Source organism: Chlorocebus sabaeus, chromosome 20, assembly GCF_047675955.1.
Source record: "Chlorocebus sabaeus isolate Y175 chromosome 20, mChlSab1.0.hap1, whole genome shotgun sequence".
Lineage (NCBI taxonomy): Eukaryota > Metazoa > Chordata > Mammalia > Primates > Cercopithecidae > Chlorocebus > Chlorocebus sabaeus.
The window spans coordinates 36836989-36861154 of NC_132923.1; the positions used below are offsets into that span (position 1 = coordinate 36836989).

Sequence of the window (24166 nt, forward strand, 5' to 3'; positions counted from 1 at the left end):
AAAAAGAAAATAAGTCTTTCCTACCATCTTAAGTTGTCAGATCTGACAGATCTTAAACTGGTATTGAATGTGCCACTTTTATGCCCTTTGTCTTTTAGAACCTTCTCTGAAAATGTCATAACACTGATTGTTAATTAAAAAAATCATTTTTTCTTCACTTCCTTCTGTGAAAATGGAGTCTGAAACATTTTTATCTGGGGAAGTGGAAATACTTGACCTATTTTTCAATTTCCCTATAATTTGAGATTCAGCTATCAAAGTCAACTTAGTTTTTGGTGTAGAAGTTTTTTCTGAAACATTTTACGTTTGAACAAATCAAATACAGATGCAAGAAACATGCAAAAATCTCAGTTTATCTAAGCCCAGTAGTGTTCAGAAAAAATTAGTACATATTGAGGAGATGGAAAGTTAATAGTGATGTTATAAATAGTGGCGATTACCACTTATTCACAACTTATGTTTTCAGGCATCTATGGATTTTTACATTCATTCTTTCTGGAGCTTTAGTTCTGTGAAATAAATCTCTACATTGCTATTCAGTCTCTTATAAAGCAGATTTAACATTCTGAATTAGGTAGGTGGACTTAGATTTCAACCTTTGTCCCAATAGCTCCATACTCACATTGTTTGTCCCTGTGAAACATGGATCCTTGCTGGACCTGTTTACTTTTCACCTTCTCTCTAAACAGGGAACAGTGATGAAGAGGGAAAAGAACATGGCTATTGCAGTTAGATTTTGGTTCAAATCCTAAGTATGCGTGATTTAGGGTATATTCCTTAACCTCAGTTTCCTCATCTCTAATATGAAGAGAAATCTGCTGCTTATAAGGATTCCATCAGACGTGGTCTCTAACTGCCAGGTGATCACCAAGTGTTCGTTTCTTTTCCTCTTTTTCTATGTCTCCTTTCCTTCAACTCTACGATAAAACTACAATCCTTTTCTTTCCCTTTGTCCCAAAAGTTTTATTGCTGTCTGTATATATCTTGTGCTTAGTCTTAACTTGCTGACTCTATCAATCTTCTTATCCTTCTGCGGTTTTACCTATTTTTCTAAAAGTCTTCCTACCTAACTCTGCAACTCAACAGGTGAACACCTATTTCCACCTCTATCCTCAGTCTAGGTTTTTGGTGACAATGCTAAGCTCACCAAGTTTGCCCCAAATCCTAGATGAAATGTTGAGCTAACAAATTTACACTGTCCCCAGATTATTGGGGGAACCTACCCCCAATATTTCAACATAGGTTCTTTATATTTTCCATAAGTGTTGGCTGGCTGAGAAATAAAGAGGGACAGTATAAAGAGAAGAATTTTACAGCTGGGCTGCTGGGGGTGACATCACCTATCTGTAGGACCGTGATGCCTGCCTGAGTCTCAAAACCAGCAAGTTTTCATTAAGGGTTTCAAAATGGGAGGGGGTGTAAGAACAGGGAGTAGGTACAAAGATCACATGCTTCAAAGGGCAAAAAGCAGAACTACTAATAAGGGTCTAACAAAGATCACATGCTTCTGAGGGAACAGGACAAAGGGCAAAAGCAGAACTACTGATAAGAATCTATGTTCAGCAGTGCACCTATTGTCTTGATAAACATCTTAAACAACAGAAAACAGAGTTCAAGAGCAGAGAACTGGTCTGACCACAAATTTACCAGGGTGGAGTTTTTCCCCACCCTAGTAAGCCTGAGGGTACTGCAGGAGACCAGGGCGTATCTCAGTCCTTATCTCAACCACATAAAACAGACATTCCCAGAGTTGCCGTTTATAGACCTCCCCCCAGGAATGTATTCCTTTCCCAGGGTATTAATATTAATATTCCTTGCTAGGATAAGAATTTAGCTATATTTTCCCTACTTGCACTTCCGTTTATAGGCTCTCTGCAAGAAGAAAAATCTGGCTCTTTTTGCCTGACTCCACAGGCAGTCAGACCTTATGGTTGTCTTCCCTTGTTCCATAAAAATCACTGTTATTCTGTTCTTTTTCAAGATGCACTGATTTCATATTGTTCAAATGCACATGTTTTACAATCTATTTGTACAGTTAACACAATTATCACAGTGGTCCTGAGGTGACATACATCCTCAGCTTATGAAGATAACAGGATTAAGAGATTAAAGACAGGTGTAAGAAATTGTAAAAGTATTATTTGGGAACTGATAAATGTCCATATTAAAATGAAATCTTCACAATTTATGTTCCTCTGCCATGGCCCCAGCTGGTCCCTACATTTGGGGTCCTTGGCTTCCTGCAACATCAGATTAGTTTCTAACTCAGTTTGGAATTTCAAGTTCATTTTCTAATAGAAGCAATATGTGAAAGAAAAACAAAAACTTGACCTCAGTTCATTATGCCAAGAGGAAGAAATTAAGCCGAAAGCTGAGTCATGCAAGCAACTGCCTTTCCTTTTGTTTCAAAGCAGAGAGCTACAGATAAAAGGTTAGATATCTCCACAGGAGCTACCTACTGAGCATAAGCCAATACATACTTGACTATTCCCCTACCTGCTCTTTTTGTCTTGGAACATGTGAATGACAAGTTCCTCTTTTCCCTCCAGCCCACTTTTCCCCTTTAGATGTTGAAGTCCTCAAACTCATCTTGGGAGAAAGGCACAGACAATAGACTGTTTCTGTGATTCTGTGTTTTTTTTTTTTTTTCCCCAGGCATTGTCCTTAGCCTGGCAAAATAAATTTCTAAGTTGATTAAAATCTGTCATAGATACTTTTTGGTTTCCAACTATTATAAATGGCGGTTCTGTTTTCAGGCCAAAAGCCTAGAAATAAAAGCATGTTTAAGACATAAATTAATTAAAATGTATTGCACTTGTGCCAAAATAAAAGAAAATAATGCCATTGTAATTCTCATAATAAAATAAAATGAAAACAATATTTAGTTGGAAGTGGCTGTTTACCTTAAACATTGTAGAATGTACTTGATGGAAGAAAGAAACAAGAATGCAACCAATGGAAATTCTGAAAGGAGCTTCCAAGTGACTTAAGGATTGCTGCGTTTTTATGTTATGTGTAGTTAAACAACAACCTTTATCATACAGAAGATTACTGTGAGAATGCTAATATATGAGCCATATTTATACTTTTTGTTCAGGCTCACAAGTGGAATGAAGTGAGAATAAGGCATTTTCCTTTGGATAAATCCAGCTCCTATCTCCAAAAATTTTCCCTGTTGCTTAGCCTGTTTGTTCCTTTGATTATGAGAACTTTTCTTTTTTACTGAAATTCTTGATACTCCTAATTTAGAATTTGATTCAAGGCTGAAACTTAATGGTCTATGCATGCCATAAAGTAATGTTCATCAGACTGCAGGTTAAGATCCATTGGTAGATCGTGAAATAATGCAGTAGGGTGTAACCAGCATAAAACAAAAAAGGAAGAAATAGGAAACATATACATCTACAACATGTAGTAAAGCTAAATAATGTTTCATGAAATGTTTGTTGGGCTATAATGTAAAAATATTTCTTACTTTGGATGTAGTAAACAAAAATTAAAACCACTATATATTGCAAAAAAAAAAAAAAAAAAAGACACCCTTTTCCAAATTATGTAGATATTTTATAGTGAATTATTTTGGCTAAGTTTTTGCTTTTTTGCATCTCATTCTTCATAATTAAGAATTCCTTGCTGCTTCATACCTATGCATTAATTAAGACTCAGTACTTGCTTCACTCATATCTTAGGTAATGTAGGGTGGGTGTAACTGGGCTGAGTTCCCACAGTTTTTTTTGTATGCATGTCAACTTTTGAACTCCTTTGATGCTTTAATTTAAAATAAATGACTAACAAGAGCTAGAACTTGAATGCAATATAACTAGATATGATTCACTATTTGCTAGCTTAATCATCTGACATGGTTTTAAAATATTGTTTTCCTCCTTTTTTCTTATTCTCACATGTTCTTAGAGTTGCACAATACTAAGACGTTTAATGACCAATTTATTTTAAAAAATCTTTTGTTAACACATACTACTTTTTCCAATGACTTTCTTACATCTAAATATTTTCGATTGAATTCTAGTTTTGTCTGAATTTTTACTTAGTAATAAATACATTCTCTTGATTAACATCACTTGCTTCTGTGGCCCACAATCAAATAATAATTACATTTTCATCTAAGTATAAGAATTTTTTATTTACATAATAAAAAATATACTTGCTTTGAGGTTTTATCTTTATGTGAGATATATGTAGAACATGGTGTAAGCAGTCATCATACCCTTTTACTAAGCACTTGTCTTTCAGGTAAGAAAGAAAACTATACAAATCTCATCAGGTTTGGGAATACTTTAGTTAGAGAATAAGGATAACTGCTCTTTTAGTCTTCTAAAATAATAAATCTGTCTCTGTCTTGGGTGGACAAAATAAATCTTTTTTGTTTTATCTTCTATTTTGTATAGACAATAGAATGTGAATATTAATTTAAGAAAATCTTACATAATTGGTAGGAGTCCTTTCTGTGCTTAAAGGATGATTTCATAATGTAATAGCTCATTGTTGACAATCCATAATTTTAAGTTAAATGTTTCCATGACTAACTCCTATTCTGTCATAATTATGTGATCTGTTAGCATAGGTTGGCTAATGAATTAATGTATCTGTTTGAAAAATAGTTGTACTTTAAAACATTAACTGGAAAACCATAATTAGCCATTATAATGAAAATAGAACTTTACTTTGAACAGTCAGCATTTGACAGAGGACAAAGAAGTTGCCATTATACAGGTTCCCCTCTGACCTTGTTATATTTTCCTAATCGATGATGGGTGGTGGTGTCTTAGTCACTTCCCTTTTTTGTCTTATACTTCTTGCTCAAATAATTCCCAATATGCTTTTCCACTTTGCTTTTCTAAAATCATACAATAGTAGAATTGAAGGTGGCCTTGAATTTCTTCTGGTTCACTTGGTGTATTTCCAACTGATGAAACAGATTTAGTGACTTGGTTGATGCTGTTCAGCTGTTTAGTGCATAGCAGAGACTGGATATCAAGGTGGTTTTTTTTTTTTTTTTTTTTTTTTTCCGTTTTCACTGACAGAAAGTTAGTGCCAAATAAATATTTGTTAAACTGAAGTAACTATTTTCACTATACCATTCTTTAGGTAAGTGGCACATGACTACATTTAATCTTCTTAATAATGATGAAGTCGATTAAATAGTGATGTTCCTTCTCTTCCTTTCCTCCCTCTCTCTGTCCCTCCCTCCCTTTCTCTCTGTTTCCCTCCAACCCCAGGCTGGAGTGCAGTGTCACAATCATAGCTCACTGCAGGTTTGATCTATTGGGTTCAAGGAGCCCACCTCCCACCTCAGCCTCTTGAGTAGCTGAGACTACAGGCATGCCACTGTGCCTGGCTTTTTTTTTTTTTTTTAAATTTTTGGAGAGACGGGGTCTCACTTGTTGCTCAGGCTGGTCTCGAACTCCTGGCTTCAAGCAATTCTCCTGCCTTTGTCTCCCAAAGTGTTGAGATTATAGGTGTGAACTACTGTACCTGGCTGCAGTTATTTCCTTAAATATTCTGTTTCCTATAATAATCAACCATTATTATTATTATTTTTTTCTCCACGGAGAAATCTTAAGCTCCTTTTATGTTGTAGATATTTTTCAGAAGTTCTTGGTTGGTTCCTTTGTTTCTTTCATTCCTCCTTAAATGAAAAGAATTCTCCCCAGCTTTCATGTTTGCTAAATAGTGGGGTATATGGTACTGTTGGACCCTATGCTGTTTACTTAGCAGCTCCTGGCATTAGGTGCAGGGCTGGTTAAAGTGTGTATCTCCCAGCACAATATCTGGGGTTTAGCAGGAATTCCTGTAGTTTAATTTAGTGAGGGATTTGTTTATGTAACTATATATCCATTTAATGCTGTAAATTTCCCCTTAAGCACTGCTTTTGCTGCATCCCACAAATTTATTCTCTTAAATTAAGTTGTATCTTATGGGTCAGAATGTAATCTGTCTTGGTGAACATTCCATATGAGCTTGAGAAGAATGTGTATTCTGTTGTTGGATGAAATAGTCTACAGATATCCATTATATTCAGTTGACTGATGTTGTTGAATTCACCCACGTCCTTAATGATTTTCTGCCTTCTGGATCTGTGCATTTCTTTCTCTCTTTCTCTCTGTCTTTGAGACAAGGTCTCACTCTCTGTTGCTCAGGCAGGAGTGCAGTGGTGTGGTGTGACCAAAGCTTACTACAACCTTGAACTCCTCTGTTCAAGTCATCCTTCCTCCTAAGCCTCTTGAGTATTTGAGACTACTTGTGTAGTCCACTGCACCCAACTATTTATTTACTTATTTGTTTGTTTGTTTTTACAGACAGTCTCATTATGTTGCCTAGGCTGGTCTCGAACTCCTGGCCTCATGTGATCTTCCCACCTTGGCCTAGCAAAGTGCTGGGATTATAGGCGTGAGCCACGGTACCCAGCCCGGATCTGTCCATTTCTGATAGTGGATTCATCTGTTTCTCCATATAGTTCTGTTAGTTTTTGCCTCACTTATTTTGGTGTTCTATTGTTAGGTGCATACACATTCAGGATTGTTATGTCTTCTTTTATCATCAGGTAAAGCTCTCTTTATCTCTGATAACTTTCCTTGGTTTGAAGTCTGCTGTCTGAAATTAATGTAGCTACCCCTGCTTTCTTTAAATTAGTGTTAACATAGTATATCTTTCTCTATCCATTTTAATCTATTAAAAGTAAATGTGTCTTTATATTTAAAGTGGGTGTCCTGTAGAAAACATATAATAGGTTCTGCTTCCTGATCCACTTTGACAATCTGTCTTTTAATTGCTACATTTAGACAACTGACATTTAAAGTGATTAGTGATATAGAGGGACAGCTCTTTTTTTTTTTTTTTCCAGAGTCTTGCTCTGTCACCCAGGCTGGAGTGCAGTGGCGTGATCAAGGCTCACTGCAAGCTCCGCCTCCCGGGCTCACACCATTCTCTTGCCTCAGCCTCCTGAGTAGCTGGGACTACAGGCGCCCACCCGCAAGGCCCAGCTAATTTTTTTGTATTTTTTTAGTAGAGCTGGGGTTTTACCAGTTAGCCAGGATGGTCTCAATCTCTTGATCTCGTGATCCACCTTCCTCGGCCTCCCAAAGTGCTGGGATTACAGGCGTAAGCCACCGTGCCCAGCCAGGGATAGCTTGTTTTATGGCACTTCACTTTATTGTGCTTTGCAGATATTGTGTTTTTTTTACAAATTGCAGGTTTGTCTTTTTTTAAAAAACTAAATTTTACAAAAATTATAAAATTATTAAAAAAAGAAAAAGGGTCTTGTTATGTTGCCCATCCAGGCTGGTTTCGAAATCCTGGGCTCAAGCAATCTTCCTGCCCTTCCCTCCCAAAGTGCTGGAATTACAGGCATGAGCCACCGCACCCTGCCTTTTTTTTTTTTAAATTGAGACAGAGGTCTTGCTTTATTACCTAGGCTGGAGTGCAGTGGTGTGATCATAGCTCACCGCCACCTTGAATTTTTGGGCTCAAAGGATCCTCCTGCCTCAGCCTCTTAAGTGACCGGGGTCATAGGCATGTGCCACCACAGCCAGCTAATTTTTAAATTTTTTTGTAGACATGAGGTCTCACCATGTTGCCCAGGCTGGTCTCAAACTCCTGAACTCAAGGGATCCTTCATCCCCAGCCTCTCAAAGTGTTGGGATAATAGGGGTGAGGTTCCCTTGAGCCCAGGGTTTGGAGGCCAGCCCCCTTGTCCTGTGCCTGGCTACAAATTGAAGGCTTGTGGCAACTCCTCATTGAGCAAGTCTGTTGGCACCATTTTTCCAATAGCACATGCTTACTTTGTGTCTCTATGTCACATTTTGGTAAATTTCTATTTTGTTATTTATTATTTGTTATTTTTATTTTTAGTTAAAAAATAGAGATGGGGGTCTTATTATATTGCCCAGGCAGGTCTTGAACTACTGGCCTCAAGTGATCCTCCCAAAATGCTGGAATTACAGGTGTGAGCCACCACACTTGACCACACTTTTGTAAGTTTATAAACTTTTTCATTATCTGTTATGGTGATCTGTGATCAGTGATCTTTGATGTTTCTCTTGTTTTGTAGAGACACAAACTGCACCGTATAAGATGGCAAATTTAATTGATAACTGTGTATCTTCTGACTGCTCTTCCAACTGGCTATTCTCCAATCTCTCTCCTCCTCAGGCCTCCCTATTCCCTGAGGCACAACAATATTGAAATTGGACCAGTTAAGAACTCTATAGGCCGGGCAGGGTGGCTCACGCCTGTAATCCCAGCACTTTGGGAGGCTGAGGTGAGTGGATCACCAGGTCAGGAGATCCGGACCATCCTGGCTAACACGATGAAACCCCGTCTCTACTAAAAATATACAAAAATTAGCCGGGCGTGGTGGCGGGTGCCTGTAGTTCCAGACACTCAGGAGGCTGAGGCAGGAGAATGGCGTGAACCCGGGAGGCGGAGCTTGCAGTGAGCCGAAATGGCGCCACTGCACTCCAGCCTGGGCCACAGAGCGAGACTCCGTCTCAAAAAACAAAACAAAAACAAAAACAAAAACAAAAATCCCTGTAATGCTGTCAGTGTTCAAGTGAAAGAAAGAGTCATATATCTTTCACTTTCAATCAAAAGCTGGAAATGATTAAGCTTAGTGAGGAAGGCATGCCAAAAGCCAAGACTGGCTGAAAATTAGGCCTCTTGTTCCAGTCAGCCAAGTTGTAAATGCAAACAGAAAGTTCTTGAAGAAAATGGTTACTCCAGTGAACATACGAATGATAAGAAGGCAAAACAGCCTTATTGTTGTTATGGAGAACGTTTTAGTGGTCTGGATAGAAGATCAAACCAATCACATTTCCTTAAGCCAAAGTCTAGTCCAGAGCAAGATCCTACCTTTCTTTAAATCTATGAAGGCTGAGAGAGGTAGTTCCCTAAGAGAGAGGTCCCTGCTCTATCTCACCATCCCTTGTATCTTGTCATTTATTTTGCTGATATAGAAGCATATGAAAATAAGCATACATAAGCATCTACAGAGAATTATAAGTATTATTATTTCAAACAAACTTTCATGTTAGATTAAGTGGAAGAAAAACGTTTTTACTTTGCCTTCACTTATTTCTTCTCCAATGCTCTTCTTCCTTTATGTAGATCTGAATTTCTGACCTTTATTGTTTTCCTTTCCTCTTAAGAATTTCTTTTCACTTTTCTTGCAAGATAGGTCTTACTGGCAACACATTCCCTCAATTTTTGTTTGTCTGAGAAAGTCTTCATATTTCTTCTTCACTTTTGAGAGATAATTTTTTGGGGTATAGAATTCTATGGTGTCCATTTTTTCTCTCAACACTTTAAATATTTCACCCTGCTCTCTTCTTGCTTATGTGGTTTCTGAGCAAAAGTCAGATATAGTTCTTATCTTTGTTGCTATCTTTTTCCTCTGGCTTCTTTCAGGATTAAAAAAAAACTTAGATTTCTGTAGTTTGAAAATGATATGCCATATTAATCAGGGTTTTCCAAAGTGACAGATTAAAATAAGATTTTATTTATATTTATTATAGATATTTATTATGGAAATTGACTTGCGATTCTGAAAGCCCACGAGTCTCAAAATCTGTTGTCTACAAGCTGGAGAACCAGGAAAGCTGCTGGGATAGTTCAGTGTAAGCCCAAAGGCCTAAGAACCAGGTCAGCCCATAGTGTACCTCCTGGTCAGGTCTGAGGGCCTTGGGTTGGGGAAAGGATTGCTGGTGTAAGTCCTATGGTTTTAAGACCCCAGGACCAGGAGCCTTGATGTCTCAGGGCAAGAGAAGAGGGATATCTCAGATCAAGAAGAAAGAGTAATTCCCTCGACCTCTGCTTTTTTATTCCATTTAGGTCCTCAGAGGATTAGATGATACCTACCCACTTTAGTGAGGTGATCTTTGTTACCCAGTTTCCTGATTGAGATGCTAACTTCTTTCAGAAATACACTCATAGACACTCCAGAAACAGTATTTTATCAGCTATCAGAACATCCCTCAGCCCAGTCAAGTTGACATATAAATTAACCATCATATATACCTAGATGTAGGATTTTTTTTTTTTTTTGTATTTATCCCACTTGGTATTGTGTGTCTGATAATAGTTTGGGGGAAATTCTCAGTCATTATTGTTTCAAATAATTCTCCTGTTTCCTTCCCTCTTCTCCTTCTGAAATTCCTATTCCATGTATGTTGTAGCTTTTGTAGTTCCACAGTTCTTGGATCTGTTCTCTTTTTTTCAGTCTTTTTTTTTTTTTCTTTTCAGTTTGGTATTTTTCTATTAGGATATCTTCAAGCTAAGAGATTCTTATCTCAGATATGTCCAGTCTACCCATAAGCCCATACTTCACTTCTTTTAAAGTGTTTTTGATCTCTAGCATTTCTTTTTGGTTCTGAGAATTTCCATCTCTGTGCATTTGTTCTTATGTGCCATCTACTTTATCCATTAAAGCATTTAGTATCTTAATCATAATGTTTTAAATTCCTGGTCTAATAATTCCAACATCTCCATCATATCTAAGTCTGGTTCTGAGGCTTGCCCTGTTTCTTCAAATTGTGTTTTCTGACTTTCAGTATGCCTTGTAATTTGTTCTTAATAACTGGACATGATGCAGTGGGTAAAAGGAACTGCTGTAAATAGGCCTTTAATAATGTGGTGGTAAGGAGTGGTAGGAGGAGAACTGTTCTCTGTAGCCCCGTGAATAGACCTCAGTCTTTTAGTGAGCTTTTGCCCCTGAAGTGTGAACCCCACAACCGCTTCAAGGTTCTTCCCCCACTTAGGTGAAACAGGATGGTTATTGTGGGCAGGAATTGCGTATTTCCCCTCCTCCAGGTCATGTAGACTCTGATAAAACCCCAGCAAGTTAGGCTGCAATTAAATATTTGCTCCTGATTGACATAACTAAAAAAACAGTAATTTTTTCTAGTGATTCTAAGGCTGCTATTATTTTTGTCTATGACCAGATATATGATATAGAAAACTCATTTTCTATTAATAATTAACTGCCTCTTAGGCATTTCCCATCTGCAACCTGTCCGTGGTGTTAACTTTATTTACTGCCATGTAACGTGTCACTGCTCATCACCTCCCGCCTTGTTGAGTCCTGTGATTTGCAGGTTTTGAATATATGCATCAAGCAAAGTGGCTGATCTGGGCTACAAGAATGTGGGACTGAGGTAAAGTAGCTGGTTTTCTATTATCCAGATGGTAAGAGGAAAATTGGAGCCGTGGGAGGGAAGAAGATTGTGTGGGCTGACAATTGTGTTTCTTAATTCAGAAGTATCTGGGCTACAGGTAGTAGAAATATTATCTCTACCAATTGGTTCTCTGTTATCCTCAGTTTTCAGTATTGCAAATTAAATTATCTATCCAGTCATCATGATCAGTTTAATAGGAAGTTGGGAAAAGTCTTATCATAGATTTATTCAGGTGATGATATTTAAATCCAGAAGAAACATTTCTTCTTTGTTCCTTAAGCTTTCTAGGATGAGGTGGAGTAAAACCTTTTGCTTTTATTGACTAGTTTATTATTTCCAATTGATAATAATGAAAGCTATTATTTATTATCGTCCTTGTCAGAGTTTGAGCTATATTTTCATTTTTATTTAAACAACATTGGGCCAGGCACGGTGTCTCGTGCCTGTAATCCCAGAACTTTTGGAGGCCAAGGTGGGAGGATCACCTAAGGTTAGGAGTTCGAGACCAACTTGGTGTAACTCCGTCTCTACTAAAATACAAAAATTAGCCAGGTGTGGTGGCACATGCCTGTATTCCCAGCTACTGCGGAGGCTGAGGCAGGAGAATCACTTGAACCCAGGAGGTGGAGGTTGCAGTGAGCCAAGATCGCACCACTGCACTCCAGCTTGGGCAACAGAGTGAGATCTCTGTCTTAATTAAAAAAAAAAAAAACAAAAAACATTGAAAAGAGGGTCTTTGTTTCCTTATTTTTCAGGTAAGGAAGTGGAAGATTAAACGATTTGCCCAAAGTCTCACAGTAATTTGTAGAGCTGAGATTGAAATTCAGGTGAAACTTCACATATCATTTTCTTTTTATCAGGTATGTTGAGAATATGGTTTGGTTTGCTGAACACAGAAAGCAAGTAGTTATCTAGAATTATAGTCCTGTGGTGTAAAAGCTTTTATATTTTACTTTAATTATATATGACAATAATGGGCTTTTAATCTTCTTTTTGAGATGGCAGTTTCTGGATTTACTCTTGGTACCTGCATACTTCTGTTGCACATTAGTTATGTGGCTAATTATCCCAATGGAAAAGTAACACAGTCATGCCATGGAATGATTCCTGAACATGGTCATAGTCCACAGTCTGTTCCTGTTCATGACATTTCCGTGAGTCAGATGACATTCAGACCAGGAGATCAGATTGAAGGTACCGGGCTGGGATTAACTGTTTACATTTTGGATTTCACTCTTTTACTGTTTATTGAATCTTTATTATTATTTGATTTTGACTATTTCATTTAAATCTGTTTTCTTTTGTAAGATACTATCATACTTCTTATTTTTGGTTCCAGATGACTATATTACTTAAGTAGTCTGTGTATTCCCCATCCAGAACAGGCTTTAAAATAAGTTTTTATCATTATTTACTGTTTTTATTAATTGTGCTATTACTTCAAGAGAAGAGAAAAATAAAGTTTATTTTATCTTGTTTAAAATATATAAACCCTTGTCCTTCTTAACATCATATAATTTTAAGAATAATTCTCTAATTTCTCTGGTAAAATGTAGGCTGATTATTAAAGATAAATCTGTAACAGCATTTTGCAAACTTTATTTTTTGCAACTCTAGAAATGCAAAATGTTGATAGGTACTCTGTTACATAGAGAGTATATAGAAAAGTAAGTTTGTAATATTCTGTGTGATATATAATATGCCTTAGAGTTCACACTGTACAGTAGGATATTAAATACCCTAAGAAATTTACAGCAAAGAAACAAGTATTTACTTTCATCTAGTGTTTTTCTTTTTTTTTTTTAATTCAGTAAGAATTTATTGAGTGTCACTATGAGCCAGACACTGTATTAAATACTGGAATTCAAAAGAAAACACCTCATGTTTTTTCCTCTAATGAGGTCAAGTAAACATTTTTTTTTAAACTTTTATTTTGGGTTCAGGGGTACATGTGCAGGTCTGTTTACTGGTAAATTCCATGTCACGAGGGTTTGGTGTACAGATTATTTCATCACTCAGGTGATAAGCATAGTACCCAATAGGTATAAACTAACTTAGCCTTATGGACTGCCCCTGGACCATCACCTATTTTTCTTTTCTCTTTGCGGAATGGCTCACGGAGTGAACATCTTATGGAACACAGTTTAGAGCTTCTTTGCCTATAGGATGACTCTTTTCTCTCCAGGAGTAGTTTTGCATACATACACCTCATTCTAATTGTAATGTACGACCTCTAAACATTTTCTTTTTGATATTGCTAAGCTTTTTAACCAATCCTTTTGTCTTTTTCTCAGTTACTTTGTCAGGGCATCCATTTAAAGGCTTTCTCCTAGAAGCGCGTAATGCTGAGGATCTGAATGGCCCTCCTGTTGGCTTCTTCACGTTGATTGACAGTGAAGTGTCACAGCTTTTGACTTGTGAAGATATACAGGTTTGTGTTTAGAGTTGATCCTTGAACAATGTAGAGGTTACAGGTGCCGACCCCACCCCTGGGGAAATTGGAATTCTGTGTATAACTTTTGACTCCCCACAGACTTAACTACAAATAGCCTATTGTTGACCAGAAGCCTTACTGATAACAAATAGTTGGTTAACACGTATTTTGTATTTATATGTGTTATACGCTGTATTCTTACAATAAAGTAAGCTAGACAAGAGAAAAATGTTATTAAGAAAATAAGAGAAAATATATTTACTATTCATTAAATGGAAGTGGATCATCATAAAGGTTTTTATTCTCATTGCCTTCATATTGAATGGGCTGAAGAGGAGAAGGAAGAGGAGGGGCTGGTCTTGCTGTCTTGGGGTAGGTGGAGGAGGTGAAAGGGGAGGCAGGAGAGGCGCCACACTGGTGTAGCTTTATGGAAATACATTGTAATTTCTGTCTGACTTGTTTTTTCATTTTCTTAAAAATGTTTCTATATGGTACCAATTCTTCCCTGCTTTGCTTTAGTTTCAGTGCTATATCATAGGAGGGTCCATGTTGTAGAAGAAAGCAAAAGCAGTGTTGAATAATTTGAACCCTTCTGCCAGGTTGTCTAATGTCAGTTTGTTTTCTGGAACTGCTTCTTCTCCATAGTCCTCATTGTCATCTGGCACTGGTTTGGAAACACTTACCATCAAGTTGTCTTCTGTTAATTCTTCTGTTGTGGTGTCTATTAGCTCTTGAATTTCTCGAAGATTCATATCTTGAAACCCTCCATCCCCTACCTTTTTTGCCATATCCACAGTCCCTTTTATGATTCCTTGATTGGCTCTGTAAATCTTTTAAAGTCATGCACAAAATCTAGATACAGCATTTCTCCAGCAGGAATTTATTGTTTTGGGCTTGATGGCTCTCTTGGCTTTTTCTGTAACGATGATAGTGTCTTCAATGGTGTAATCCTTCCCGACTTTCATGATGTTCTATCAGCGTTCTCTTCCACAGCGTTGACAATCCTTTCCATTGAGTACTGTGTGTAAAGAGCCTTAAATGTCCTTAAGACTTCCTGAGCTAGAGACTGAGTTAGAGACATTGTATTTGGAGGTAAGGAGGCCACTTCAGTGGCTTCGGTGATGAGCTCATAGGGTTCTGGGTAGCAGAGGCATTGTCTAATATTGTATTAGGTTGTTTCTGTGTTGCCAAAAGAAGTGTCTAAGACCAGGTAATTTAATAAGGAATGAGACTTAATTGGCTCACTGTTCTGCAGGCTGTACAAGCATGGCACTGGCATCTGCTCAGCTTCTGGGGAGGCCTTAGGGAGGCCTCATGGCCTTTTACTCATGGCAGAAGCTGAAGTGGGAGCAGGCACTTCACATGGTGAAAGCAAGAGCAAGAGAGAGAGTTGGTGGAGGTGGAGGGGAGGTGCCACACCTTACAACAACCAAATCTTGCTCACTATCCTGAGGAACAGCACCAAGCCATTAGGAATCTGCTCTCCTGACCCAGACATCTCTCACCAGTTCCCACCTGCAACGTTGGGGATTGCAATTTAACATGAGAGTTGGGTGGGGACAAATATCCAAACTATATCAAATACCAATAGAACCTTTATTTATTTATTGATTTATTTAGAGGCAGAGTCTCACTCTGTCATCCAGGCTGGAGTGCAGTGGCACGATCTCAGCTCACCGCAGGCTTTGCCTTCTGGGTTCAAGTGATTCTCCTGCCTCAGCCTCCTGAGTAGCTGGGATTATAGGCACCCACCACCATGCATGGCTAATTTTTGTATTTTTGGTAGAAATGGGGTTTCATCATGTTGGCCAGGCTGGTCTTGGACTCCTGACCTCAAGTGATCCACCCACCTCAGCCTCCCAAAGCACTGGGATTACATACATGACCCACCATGCCCGGCCAAAAGAACCTTTAAAAGACAGTCTTTTAAGGCAAGGTGCTTCTTGTCTTCAGATGTAAAACGTCCATGGAGCCAATCCAGACAGAGGTTTCTTATTGTTCAGTATTTCTTATAGTTACAACCAGAACACTGGCAGCTGACGTTTATCTTTTCCCTTCAAGGCTCGGGGATTAGCAGCAAGCAGCTTTATAGGTAAGAGTAGTCCTGATCATAAACTGACTGCATTTGCACAAAACAGTAAAGATAGCTTGCTCTTTCTTGCCTTAAATTCTGGTGCTTGCTTCTCTTCTTTACTAATAAGTGCCCTTTGTGGCATTTATTTCCAAAATAGGGCACTTTTGTCTGCATTAAAAACCTGTTCAAGCAGATACACTTTCTCCTCAATGATTTTCTTTCTTTTTTTTTTTCTTTCTTTTTTTTTTTGTTTTTGTTTTTTGAAATGGAGTCTTGCTCTGTCACCCAGGCTGGAGTACAGTGGCACGATCTCAGCTCACTGCAAGCTCCACCTCCTGGGTTTACACCATTCTCCTGCCTCAGCCTCGAGTAGCTGGGACTACAGGTGCCTGCCACCACGCCTGGATAATTTTTTGTATTATTATTATTATTTTTGGATGGAGTTTCACTCTTGTTGCCCAGGCTGGAGTGCAATGGTGGGATCTTGGCTCACCGCAACCTCCGCTTACTGGGTTCAAGCGATTCTCCTGCCTCAGCCTCCTGAGTAGCTCGGATTACAGGCATGTGCCACCACGCCTGGCTAATTTTGTATTTTTAGTAGAGACGGGGTTTCTCCATGTTGATCAGGCTGGTCTTGAACTCCTGACCTCAGGTGATCCTCCCACTCGGTCTCCCAAAGTGCTGGGATTATAGGCATGAGCCACTGTGCCCGGCCTTTTGTATTTTTAGTAGAGACAGGGTTTCACCGTGTTAGCCAGGATGGTATCATCAATGGTTTTCTTAATGATGCCTGGGAACTTGCCTGCTGCCTCTTGGTCAATAGAAGCTGCTTCTCTTGTTATCTTGACATTTTAAAAGCCAAACTTTTTTTCTAAAATTATCAAACTATGCTTTGCTGGCATTAAATTCTCCAGCTTTAGACCCTTCACCTTCCTTTTGCTTTAAGTTGTCATATAATGACTTTGCTTTTTCTTGAATAATATTAGTCTATAAGTATCCCCTTCTTATAGCAATTCTTACACCTGCATAAAAGCTGCATTTCCGATATGAGATGAAAAGGTCTTTCACAAAAAGTGTGAGGTTTTTGCATCTGTTGGCATAGCTGCAGTGACAGCTTCACGAATTTTCTTTTCTTTTTTTTTTTTTTTTTTTTTTACAGTGATTCTTATACTGGATTCATTTATCTTGATATGGCAGGCAACTGCAGCAGCAGACCTTAATCTACAGTATATATCAAGCAATTCAGCTTTTTCTTGTAATGTCACAAGTTTTCTGTGCTTCTTGGGAACACTTACCGCATCACTAGTGGCACTTCATATAGGTCCCATGGTGTTATTCAAGGTTTATAGTAGTGCACAAAACACAATAAAAGCTGGGTGCAGTGGCTCATACCTCTAATCCCAGCACTTTGGGAGGCTGAGGCTGGTGGATTGCTTGAGCTCAGGAGTTTGAGACCAGATTAGGAAACATGACGAAACCCCATCTCTATAAAAAAATACAAAAATTAGCTGGGCAAGGTGGCATGTGCTTGTAGTCCCAACTACCGTAATTTTATGCAGTTATGATTTAATACTGCAGTTTTACATTTGTTTGTATGTCTCTGGACTATGAATGGCACATGTGCGGTCTGTTTGTGTATGTATGTTTTGATAAATTTTAACTTTTTGTAATAGGTGTGTGTATATTTTATGGTAGTAAATGATAAAATAGACTAATACCTACATATTTTGTGCATTCAAGGCATACCTAACTTTTTAATTTTTTCAATATTTCTAGCCTATGCGGTTTGACTGAGTTTTTTCAAATTGTTAAAAACCTCCAAACATTTTTCTAATATATTTATTGAAAAAAAAATCTGCATATAAGTGGACCTATGCAGTTCAAACCTGTGTTGTTCAAGGGTCAACTGTAGCTTGAAATTGTTCTCTGTCAGTTTTTTGGGGGGTCTTTGCACTATAAGGTGGTGGTTGCAAGATAAATGACATTAACCATGTATTGTAAACATCTAAATAGATTCACAACGATCAGACTTTTTCCTTAATTTTACTTGCAATATGTTTTTACACATCAGCACTCCATAAAAGGTAAAGTAGTTTGAAGAATTTATAGCTTGTGATGTTTTATATTAATATTGGCTCTATTATATTAATTTTTGAAGGGTTTTAATATTGAAGACAGAGATCTAGAGTATGACAGGAGTCTAATTTTTTTCATTCATTCGTTCATTTATTTATTATACCAAAAATGGTCCTGAATGGGAGGGATAGGTGATGGACAAGACTTACTCTTGTTCCTTGAAGAACTCCTTACCTTACGTATAAGCACATCTATGAACATATAAGTAGAACTGTGTGATAACTTTGGTTAGAAGCATACGCAGCGAGTGGGAAGCATAGCAGAGGGAGCCACACACAGGCTGGAAGGAACTGGGAGGGAGCTTCTTGGAGCAGGTGATCTTCAAGTGAGGCCTCAAAGAATGAGTAGGAGTTGGCCAGGTGCATGAAAGTGAGAAACAAGATTGTTCAAGAGAAAGAATTACTAAAATATCATGCTACGTATTTGAAGGCAGGAAGTTTTTCTCTTTCAATGAATCTTCTGTATTCTATTTGCGTCTATTAATGGAAGAGATATAAATTTATAATGTACATGAAACAGTGAGCAAGCTCTATCTAGTGTTAACGTACCCAGTGTTCACAACTCTCTTCAGTTCTTAGATTTCTGTTGACTCTCATTTATTCACAGAGCCAACTGCTAATATATTGTCAACTAATCAACATTTCATTTATGGAGTGCCTGAATCCTTCTTTTTTTTTTGAGACGGAGTCTCGCTTTGTCATCCAGGCTGGAGTGCAGTGGTGCGATCTCTGCTCACTGCAAGCTCTGCCTCCCGGGTTCACACCATTCTCCCGCCTTAGCCTCCCAAGTAGCTGGGACTACAAGCACCCACCACCATGCCTGGCTAATTTTTTGTATTTTTAGTAGAGATGGGGTTTCATTGTGTTAGCCAGGATGGTCTCGATCTACTGACCTCGTGATCCGCCCGCCTCAGCCTCCTAAAGTGCTGGGATTACAGGGGTGAGCCACCGCACCCGGCCAAGGCCTTCTTCTAAATAAAATAGTCCTCACCAGAATGCTTATGTCATGCAACGATAAATTACTTTGCAAAATGATAGAAGTTCCAGCCATGCTGAGCTATAGAGTGACTGAATGGTAGCTCTTTTCCCTTTTATTTCAGGGATCAGCTGTGAGTCACAGAAGTGCATCTAAAAAAACAGAAGTTAAAGTCTACTGGAATGCTCCAAGCAGTGCTCCAAATCACACACAGTTTCTGTGAGTATAAGAGTTTATAATTCTGGGCAAGTCATGGTGGCTTCTGCCTATAATCCCAGCACTTTGGGAGGCCAAGGCAGTGGATCACTTGAGCCCAGGGCTTTGAGACTGGCCTGGGCAACGTGGTGAAACCCCATCTCTTAAAAAAAAAAAAAAAAAAAAAAGAGTTTACAACTCTGTAACTGTTAGTATAACTGAAACCATAATTAGTATGTATCATTTTCTGTACCTATTGGACATTCCCCCATGTAGGAGAGCTTTGGTATAGTAATAACATCACCTTCCTGATGTAGGAGTTTGTTTTACTTTTTACCAGTGTATACCTAGCACCTAGCACAGGACCTGGCACCAAATAGGCACTTAATAGACATTTGTTGAGTGAATGAAATCTTGCAAGGCCTTAATCCTAACAAGAACTATCAATTAATACTTGAGTCTTTATGTTATATAACACTACTTTTAGACTTGCTCCTGTATTAGCATGAGAATACAAATGGAAGTCCTGAAATTTGGATGACTCTTTTGCAGTGTTACAACTTGCAGATTAGACTCTCAGAAAAGGCTGCGTGCCTCTCAGAGTTATGAAACTCAGTAGAATTAAAACAGTACTTCTTCCTTATCCTACATACAAGGGGAAATGGAATGTTATAATGCCTTGTAATGATTCCTGAGTGGTGATATGGACATATATTTTAAGGGAAGGATTGCTATCCTGACATATCTGTTTTCTTCACTTTGTGCATAGGTCCCCAACACACAGTAGCACAACTGTGCCCCAGTATGTTAGGTGGAATGTGAAAAAGGGGATGTGACCCCAGTGAAAGCTGATGGTTACCGATGCAGCCTCTATTACAGCTTCTTGCTATAGTTGCTTGCCACACATGCCCTTTGGAAGAATTGAATACTGCACTCTGAAATGAGTAGTAATATGTTCTTCATATGCCAGGAAATAGAAATCTGTGCAGTTTTGTCCCTGGGTCTGACATCACGGCTATTGGAATATGCCCCCAAAACAGACAAGTAAGAAAAGAGGGACAGAGGGAGAGAAAGCAATACAAATTTATCAAGTGATGGGGTGGGAAAGAGTGGTTAGAGATTTGCCTCAGACAAAATTAATAGTCCTGGTAGGTAGTAAGTCATGTTTTTCTAGTTTAGTCTCTCTTTTTTTTCCCTTTAATGTTTTGATCTGATTGTGACAGGACACAATGAGGGTTCTAATCTCACTGGTATTGCATTTCAGAGTCACAGTTGTTGAGAAGTACAAAATCTACTGGGTGAAGATTCCTGGTCCTATAATTTCACAACCAAATGCATTTCCTTTCACAACACCTAAAGCTACAATAGTACCTTTGCCAACATTACCTCCAGCTTCCCACTTAACCAAACCAGTAAGTAACAATTTTATTTTCTCTGTAGAGATGGGGTTTCACCATGTTGCCCAGGCCGGTCTCGAACTCCTGAACTCAAGCGATGCTCCTACCTTGGAGTCACAAAGTGTTTAGGATTACAGGTGTGAGCCACTGTGCCCAGCTTAAGTAACATTTTTATAGCTTCATTAAATGCAATCTAAATAATATGTAGCCAAATATAATATCCGTATGTTATAAAATACAGAAGAGAAGGTAAACAAAATAAGACATTACATAGGAGTAAAGTACTGTACTTAGTTTTCTCTATGTGAGCAAAGAGGTAAATTTGTGGTTGGAAATTGTGGTTCTGTGTACTTTGTGTGGTGAAGTGCGCAGAGAAGAAGCTATGCTGCATAGTGGTAGCATGTTTTTGGGTCCTCTGTAGGAATCTGAAGGAAGCCTTCATTGCAACCTTATGACTTATAGGTTAGAATGAAAGGAAAGCAAGACCCTGCATGTTCAAGGTGTGGTCATGACATTCACCTGTAGTCTCTACTGGTAGTGGATATGTTTTCATTTGAAAATAACTCTGATGAAGCAATAGTTTTTTTTTCTTTCTTTCTTTCTTTCTTTTTTTTCTTCTTTTAAACACAGCCAGATATCAAACAAAGAGCTTAAGTTAAATTTAGACAAGATTTGGAGGAGATTCTTAAAGTGGTGATATAACTCAGATCTCATTTCATTAAGGTCAAAGAGTCCTAGGGAACTGTATATGCTGAACAATAGAAAATCTCTTGTAAATTCATCAGTTATAATTTCATCTGGGCCCTCCGATTCGAAAGGTTTATGATTGACAAGAAATATCTTGGAAAGTGTTATGCGTATTAGAAACATTAGGAAGAAGGATTTTACTGCAGGAAATTCTGATAAGTTAGACTTCTTAATTCAGAAGTGGATACAACAAAAAACAAACAAACAAAAAAACGTGTTGAGGCAGGTTGTTTCAGCTGAAAGAACAAACGTGGGCCTAAATACTGACTTGCTTAATTTTTGTGTGTCTTTGGGCAAATTACTTAATTTTCAGTCTCAGTTTCCTCACCTAGAGAAAGAGACGTAATAATATTTAGTTCTTAATATCACTGTAAGAATTAAACAAAATAATGAATGCACGTTTTCTAGAACTGTGTCTTGCATTTAATAGATATTCGGTAAACATTAGTTCCTTTACTTTTTCCTTCTTTTTATTATCCTTTTGTACCTTTTTATTCGCATAGAGAAGACAAAGTAATGCACTATGCTCCTTATTTTATTTTTCTTCTCTTCAACATCTTATAGCATATGAGCACTATGTTTAATTACATTATTATGATTGTTGTACTTTTGTTTGACCATGCAATTAGATCTGTTATTTGTACTAGCTCTCAGTTTAGGCTTAATGCTTTATTTAATTAAAAGCTGCTTTAGGGAAATACACAGTCAGTTTGGACCTGAGCTTCCCAGTAGGAATCGGTTGACATTATTGTTATCTTTCCATATATTCAATAAAAAGCTCTTGTTGGAACATTTATTGTGTCTTTGTGCCATGTTTATAATCTCTAATTATAGGGAAGTTCATTCAGAGTCAAAGGATTATAGCATGTTTAGAGCTGGAAGATACCTTAGGGTCTATTTCTTATGTAGTTGAAGGTTCAGGGATCCTGAGGGAACAAGTCCTTTGGCAAACATGATGTAGGGAAGGGGAGAGCAGAGATCAAAGTCCAAGTTTCTTAGTCCCCAGTGGCTTGTTCTCTTCACCCTAGTATGATCTGGCTTTACATTTCCATGAACTCTAGTTATATAATGTTTAGATCTCTTCTGAGATTTACTGTCACAGCTCATTCGAACAAAGTCTGATTATACAGCTGTTTGTTTTTTTCTAAGACTCTTTATCTTATATTCCTTATCAAGAAGCTGTGGATTAAGTCATCTGATTGTTGCTAATTTCTCCCCCAATAAATCACTACGGTTATTTGGAATGCTGGTAAATTGGGGCAACCATTTTTTTCTTATATAATTTTAGTATGAAATTTGAATCTGAATTCTAGAAGCAGAATCCACAATCTAAATATAATAACTTGCTAAGTTTTGTTTGTTACTTTTTAAAACTTCATCTCTGAGAATTAGAGGATACCCTTTAGGCAGGAATGTTAGTGTCATTTAAGTCTTAGGGACTGAAATATTACCTCAAAAATTTCTCAAACTTATCAGAAACTTTGCTCCAAAACATACTTAATGTGAAATGTTTTGTGTATTACAGGAGCTTTAATAGTCTTGAACAATTACAGTCCAACAAGTGTATGTTTTCCAAATTTTAATTAAAATTAATTAAGTTTAAAAGTTCATAACCTAACTACTGCTCCGATCATTTTTAATTTGGGATGTGTCTTTTGTTTCCATTTGAATGCTTATTATGGAAAGGTATTCTCATTAATTTGGGAGCTACCCGTACTTGAAGGTAGTTATTCTTCTGTCATTGCCAATGAACTGTTTGTTTGATAATTAAGATTTTTTTTCCTCTGTCATTTTTCTAGTTCAGTGCCTCAGATTGTGGGAACAAGAAGTTCTGTATTAGGAGTCCTTTGAACTGTGACCCAGAGAAGGAGGCTTCCTGTGTCTTCTTATCCTTCACAAGAGATGACCAATCGGTGATGGTTGAAATGAGTGGCCCCAGTAAAGGCTATTTATCCTTTGCATTGTCTCATGACCAATGGATGGTTGGTACCTCTCACTTACATAAGTGGTAACAAAAGGAGAATCACGGCTGGGCGCAGTGGCTCATGCCTGTAATCCCAGCACTTTGGGAGGCCGAGGAGGGTGGATTGCGAGGTCAGGAGTTCAAGACCAGCCTGGCCGAGATGGTGAAACCCCATCTCTACTAAAAATACAAAAATTAGCCAGGTGTCATGGCGGGTGCCTGTAATCCCAGCTGCTTGGGCAGCTGAGGCAGGAGAATCACTTGAACCTGGGAGGCAGAGGTTGCAGTGAGCCAAGATTGCGCCAGTGCACTCCAGCCTGGGTGACAGAGCGAGACTCCATCTCAAAAAAAAAAAAAAAAAAAAAAAGAAAAATCCAAAAGAACCCCCCAAAAACCAAAAGGAGAATCACTGACGCTGTTTGTTCCAGGGTCAAATGGTCATACGTAAGGGTGGAATAAGAAAGGAGAAACTAACTTAGAACAGATTCTAAGTTAAATAGCTTTGAGTACTGTGTGATTTTAAGTTTGACAATTACTTCCAAGAACAGGCTGTCCTAAGGAAAGTTAGGAAGATCATTTTGTTTCCAGTGTATTTGCTATTTTATATGTCTATCTCTTTGCGATAAAGCAGGAAATACAGTTAAGAAAAGTTTTTCTACGCAAAATGTCGTGTTTTTTGTAATGCTTTTCAAACCAGAATTATTTATTCATGTGGCCAGAACTAAAGCATGTGTTCCTGCTCTTGGTGTCCTATTTTAGTAGTCATCAGTGCATTTCCTAAACAGAGAATTAAACTTGTATATCCAGGCGGCATGTATTACAGTAGACTGCTTTGTCAAATCAGCAGAAGGCAGCATTTATTTTAAGCTGATTCTCACTCACCCTGGGTAGTGCTGAAATGGATTCAGTGATTCTGTAGGTGGCAGCCTTGTGCTGTGGTGTGGAAGAGCAGAGGCCCGCATAAGCACCTCAGTTTCCTAGGAAGCAGGAAGAGTATTGTGGCCAGGACACATATAAGTCCTGTTCAAGCAGAGTGGGCCTGGCGCATAGGGATGA

The 24166-nt window shown here is 38.1% G+C and overlaps 1 protein-coding gene across 6 annotated transcripts in view; it reads left to right on the forward strand.

Annotated features, from left to right (window-relative positions):
• Positions 1–24166, forward strand: part of FRRS1 (ferric chelate reductase 1) — a 71205-nt gene that overhangs the window by 18619 nt on the left and 28420 nt on the right. For 5 of the 6 annotated variants that reach the window (XR_012090020.1, XM_073008550.1, XM_037998093.2 and 2 more), the window contains 6 exons: positions 11945–12049; positions 12188–12383; positions 13484–13620; positions 18933–19027; positions 20268–20415; positions 22947–23129. Coding sequence is in view for 5 of the 6 variants with exons in the window: in XM_073008550.1 (XP_072864651.1) it covers positions 12188–12383; positions 13484–13620; positions 18933–19027; positions 20268–20415; positions 22947–23129 (759 nt within the window). In the remaining variant the exon portion in view is untranslated. Of the gene's footprint in view, positions 1–11005; positions 11169–11944; positions 12050–12187; positions 12384–13483; positions 13621–18932; positions 19028–20267; positions 20416–22946; positions 23130–24166 lie in introns of all 6 variants that reach the window. The other variant, XM_073008551.1, reaches the window with a different exon arrangement.